Source organism: Phalacrocorax carbo, chromosome 2, assembly GCF_963921805.1.
Source record: "Phalacrocorax carbo chromosome 2, bPhaCar2.1, whole genome shotgun sequence".
NCBI lineage: Eukaryota > Metazoa > Chordata > Aves > Suliformes > Phalacrocoracidae > Phalacrocorax > Phalacrocorax carbo.
Window position 1 is genome coordinate 20893472 of NC_087514.1, and position 6000 is coordinate 20899471.

At 36.9% G+C, this 6000-nt stretch overlaps 1 protein-coding gene across 1 annotated transcript in view; it reads left to right on the forward strand.

The window, feature by feature from the left end:
- Nucleotides 1-5128, forward strand: part of ANGPT1 (angiopoietin 1) — a 172880-nt gene extending 167752 nt beyond the window's left edge. The window contains exon 9 of the mRNA XM_064442236.1: nucleotides 752-5128. Within this exon, the coding sequence (XP_064298306.1) occupies nucleotides 752-912 (161 nt within the window). The 3' untranslated portion in view covers nucleotides 913-5128. The remainder of the gene's footprint in view (nucleotides 1-751) is intronic.
- Nucleotides 5129-6000: the final 872 nt, after the last annotated feature.

Here is a 6000-nt window from a genome sequence, read left to right on the forward strand (position 1 = left end):
ACTCACGCAATCATCTAAATCATCTATCCATGCACATAGGTATTCTGACCATCAGTGTTCTGCAGTGTAATAATTGTCTTCTTCACTTAGCCCTTCCATTAATTTGCTGAGTCTTGTTTTATATATATTTATTATAGGTCTTAAAGAAAGAGTCTACCTTTCTCCTTGTACACCATTCTGAATACTGATTATCTAGTACTATAATATTGTAATTACTATAACAGGGCAGCACCACCATACTCATAACCCATGTTTACTAAGAACATCTAACCTGAGAGCAAAAGCAAACTATCTGAGTGATTGAACAATCACAGTTAAAGCAACGTTAAATCATGCTTATACTCAAAATAGCCAAGCAAGGGAAATTATGCAAAATATTTATGAATTATAGTCTTTTTCTGAGGTTTACATGAGATGGCTGAACTGTAATACTGTCTAAATACGCAAAGCGGTTTATTTGTCTTTGTTGTTCTTGTTCTTGCTTCACATACTGCATGTAAAACCAGAATGAGTTAGCACTTAAATGCTTTTTCAACTCTGTAAATACAACTATGCTTTCTCCAGCACTGCTGGCTACGGAATGGCACGAAAGAGCAAAAAAGGAAAATATTAAAATACCCAACAACCACCATCACACCAGGAGTACTTATGAGCCTGGGAACACCAGAATTTGCTAATCAGCTAAACCTGTAAAACAAATTAAAAATGCTTAGGGCACTTGCAGTTTGATTGTTTATCTTAATGTTTTCAGGGTGGTGGTTTGATGCTTGTGGCCCCTCCAATCTCAATGGGATGTTCTACACAGCTGGGCAAAACCACGGAAAGCTCAATGGCATCAAGTGGCATTACTTCAAAGGCCCCAGCTACTCCTTGCGCTCCACGACCATGATGATTCGGCCCTTGGACTTTTAAAGGCATTCAGCAGTGGATCCCAGAACAAACCAGGAGACAGTGCCCTCAGCAGCACCTATCTCACAGTCTGAAGGTAAAAAGAGAAGGGCTTCTTGAAAGCAACACGTAGGGATGATGCAAATTCTTTTCATTATCACTCCATAACTTGCAAAAACTCTCCAACAGTCACCCCGTATTTTGATGTCTGGGGGAGGCTTGGTTTAGAAGAAGATGGCTGCAGTGATTTTCCAGAGAACAACAACTGGATCTGGTTATTCTGCCTGAATCTGATACCTGTCAGTGGATGCCCTTTCTGTTTTGGGTTTTGTTTTGTTTTGGGTTTGTTGTTGTTTTTTTTGTTTTGTTTTGTGATAAAAGATGCAAAAACATACTAGATAATTCATCAACAGCATCATAATTTGAAGTATCAAGCATGGTCACTTGAGTAGAATATTATTCAGCAGTGAAAAGCCAACATTATATCCATGAAAAAAGATTATGGAGACACCTTTATTAAAACTCATCTTAAAGCACTCAAGGCCACCACTCCCAATATTGTTTTTCTTAAATGAATTTGAATGGTGGATGGATTTATGTTAATCCCAGAGTCAAATAATTTGTGAGAATATTATTTTTCATTAAATCCTTTAAAGACATGTTTCTCATAAATAAACTGAGTCAAATGTATGAAGAATGATAAGGGTAATAGGCATAAATTCTTCAGTTGCTCTGTAGAGGTAAATCAGATAATTGGCATAATCCCTGTGCTAGGATTTATAGTGTGATAACAAAAGTAGCTGTGTTTTGAGGTTTTTCCCTTCTTTCATTAAAGGCAGTCTGAAAGTCATGTAGAAAAATTAATGGAAGGTTTAAAGAATGTGAAATATTATCCTAAAGAAAATACGGGATTTTGCATGGAGTATTTCCACCAAAAGTACACAGGAAGGCAAATTGTTAGGGTATATGAAAATTACAGAAATGCATAGCTTAAGGCAATGGATTCATTTTACAGTATCCTTGCATGTGCGCAATTTATCATTAATTATTTTACTTTTTTATTACATTTTTGTGAATATCAGAAGCATGCCAGTTCTACACAGTGCTTAGGCTTCAACTATAAAAAATACTCACCAGACTGTATAGAAAATAAAGAATTGTGAACTTGTAAATAGCATGTTTATATTTCCTGTAATGGTCATTCAATTTGTAAAGGCAGCCCTGACCCTACGCAAAGGGTGCAAAGCCTCAAAAGGATATAAATATTAAAAGAACTTTAGAAGACTGCTTACAGGTTGCTAACAAGTAATTTTGTTATATTAAAATGTTGCAGAAGTGTGGGGCAAGATGCACAATTCAACTACTGGAAAAGATCAATTTCCTGTAATAATAAGCAACAAAGTGGCTGGCTGGCCCATGACATTGTAGAGTCAACTCTTCCCGTATACAGCCCCTTGTGGTTTAGTCCCATGAATCAAGTCCCTCTGGGAAAATAGCTTGCAGTCATTCTACTTCTGCTATATATAAAAGGAAAAAGTTTACCCTGCTCCCACTGAACTCAAAAGCAATATTCTCATCAATTACTTTGGGACCAACATGACATGCAAAATCTAAATGTTTTTTATTGCTTGTCTGTTTGTTGCTTTGTTTCATTCATTAAACTGTTTCTGCGATCAGGCACAACAAAGATCTGAGTCTTCTTTAAAGGATGATGATAACAGAGTAACTGCAATTTTTTTCTTTTTTTCCCCCTCTTTTTTTCCCTTTAGCAGTTTATTTCTATGGAATAGAAAAAAACTGCTTGGATTTTTTAAAACACCTCTCCTTAAATATCACAAGGCCCCACAGGGTTCTCTGTTTCTGTTACAATTTGATGTTGCTTTGGTTTTAAGTGGGAAGAACTTTGGTTTTGTGTATTTGTATATATTTATATATATATTTGAAATAATCTTGCCTAAGGGTTAATTTGCTGTTTTCTGCTGAATAAGTTACCAAACCTCTCCTTACTCAGCAGTTTCTTCACAGAGCTGTTTTGTCTCAGTTTTCAGCAGTTTTTTGAAATGGTCTTCATTTGTGTGCAAAATATGTGGTCTGTCTTCCTCCATATTCTCAAAAGACATATTTTTGCAGGTCTCCAAGTTAGGAATGCCGTTTTTGCAGATCCTATTGCAAAAGGCAAAACACATTTTAAATCAAAAGCATGATATTTACTGTTTATTTATCTGGGTTTGAAAAAATGTGGATTTGGTTTCCTATCCTTTATAATAAAACATTTTTTAAAAAATTGCAGAGTCTGTGATTTGCTTTATTTTCAGTATGCCTTTCTGTGACAGATTGACATTTTACAAGCCACATGTCTCCGTGTAAGAATTATTAATAAATTTAGACAAAGCCTGGGAAGGCAGTCTAATTAGAGTTTGTCCAGAAATTAATATTTCTAACTTCTCAAATCCATATTTCAGTAGTATTTATTCTATTTCTTTGATTAAAATAATGGGACTATATCTCTCATTTTAAGTTCAAATCATAAAACTCTCTATCAAGCTTTAAAATAAAATGTTTCTTGAATTCCACAGAAAAAGATACATATTGAAGTATGATGCTTGTTTCTCTTGCCTTATGATGTGTTCTTCTATCATCCATTTGATCATGTTCCATGGCGGTGACAAATCTCCATTGATCTCTTCGCCAGAAATGCCTCTTGCTCCATTTGTATGCCTTTTAACACCACAGGGATCAGTTTTAACATCTCTTTGTAGTCAATTTATCCTCATTTTCTCAGGAATTTTCACTTAATTGGACTTGTTCCTTGTGTTCGTTCAGACCAACCCAGCTTTTAAAATCAACACTAAAGCTGTGAGCAACTACATACATAAAGGTACATTTTGCTCCTTAAGTTGAACATGTATGAACTGCATGAATCTAAGAGTTACAATTAGTAAAAATGGTCTTTCTGTATTTGATTTATATTAAAATGTCACTTGCCATGAAAGATTCTAAAAAAAATAGTCAATGGTAATAGTACCTTTACTATTTATCCTTCACAGATAAATCCCTTCTTTTTTTGTAAAACAGCAATACACAAAATATTCACTAATCAATAGATGTGCTTTCCATAGCATATAGATGCTTAATTTTTAATATCACCTAAGGCTGGAGATGTAATTTAATGGGACACTTTTCTAAGTGCCCTAGCGTCCAGTACTGGCCTATTAAGTAGGCAAGTCATCTACATTTATAATCATTTGTATAACACGTTCCCGAGACACAGTTCCTTAAAAAGCCCTTCCAGCTATAATAACGACTTTCTTCTCTGTAGACCTGTAGCTCAAACCACAGCTCCTATCATGCCTCAAATAACCTCGTTTGGAATTGGCACAGCACTCCTTCTTTGGGAAGAACAAAACTGAACAGCAATCACAACAAGAGTTTAACTCTCTAGATAGGATCAAGCTTAATTTACAACCAGACTCTGCTGCTGCTGTGCCAGAAGGCATTCCTACCTACCCTCTTTTACATGAGCTGGAGAGCTTGAGGAAAGAGGCAGTAACCCATGAATACAGCTGATGCTGCTGGTGTTGCCTGACTCTGAGTTGTGGTGTGCACACACCCAGAAATACATAGGTTTGAAGAAAGTTTGCCACAGTCTATCAAAATGACTTTTTAAAAATTTTATCTGGAGGAATAGAAATCTCAATACAAAAAAAATCCCGAAAGCAGCAAAAATTAAATAAATGAAAAGTGCAAAGGCCAGCAGGAAGGGAGGATTAAGGGATAGATACCATATGGAAGGTAGAGGAGCAAGAGCAGGAAAGAGAGAAGACAGGGATATGGGACTGTAATGAAGAGAGGGAAAGATGGACAGATAGGGAAGAATTGAAAGGAAGGGATTACCCATGAGACAGAACAGCTCCATATTTCCTGTGCCACGTCTGTCACATAGTGTAGGAACTCCCTTCTCCTCCAGGAGTGTCTGAACCCCCCTCTCCCCGGCTCCTGCTCAGATGAGCAGGAATCTATGGGTCTCATTTGCTTTTGTATACTTTGGGGTTTTCTTTGTCTGTGTGGTGTTTTAATTTTTTTCACAGGGAGCAATTTAGTATGGATCTTTGAGAAGACATGCTACTTATGGTTATGTCAAGATAGTTCCATAGCAAGTCCTTTAAAAATTGAAAGGTTCCTTTAGAAAATGCTGTATTCCGTTGTGTGAATTTTAAGGACTGATAATGAAATAAAACTTATGCCTATTCAAAATCTTGTGAAATTAGAGCCTTTATTCTTCCACTAGCTAAAATTTCTGTTGGGAGCAGACCTTATTCTCCATATAAATGGCCTGCACAGTTTTCTGAACCAGTGAGTTCAGTTAAAGAATGGATAGGTGTTGCAAATATGATCCCAAAAAAACATTAAAAGTGTATGAAGACCTAGACACCAGTCCTATGTTTCAGTAGAGACAATATCGAGGCCCAAAACACGATAGTACATTTTCTTTTTTTCATTATGTTTCTCACCTTTCTCTCACTTTAACAGTGCCCCTGTGCCTCCCTTTAAACTACTGGCAGTACTTGCCTCCTACCGCCTGGAAGTAGTCACAGAAAGGCAAGCACCACATTTAACAGAAGACCAAAGACCTGCAGACGCTTGTGTTCACAACCACAACATCACCTATGGGGAGAGCAAAGTTGTCTCCTGCCAAATCATGGGGAAGGAAGCTTTCTTGACAGCCATTTGCTCTGCAAGGCCATGGAGGGAAAAATAGGTACATATGCACACAGAAGTCTTTCTTTCTACTTAAACAGAAAATGGATGCTTTGCCAGGTCAGCACTCTAGGAGCACTAGTAGGACTTCAGAAGAGTAGCTCATAGGAGTCTGCTTCAGCCCAGTAGGAAAAGGAGGGGAAAATACTCTGCAAAAAACAAAAAGTAAAATTGGAGAATCTTGATACGCTGAGAGAGGTAAGAAAAAGCTGGGGAAAAGTGAGTGAGAAAATAGCTGTTATAGGATAATACAGCTAAGAATGTAAAGGGGTAATATTAGGAAGCTGAGGGCAAGGCCAGCAAAATAAGGAAGTCAGTCTGACAAAAAAGCATGGAGAAATGACAAAGATGAAA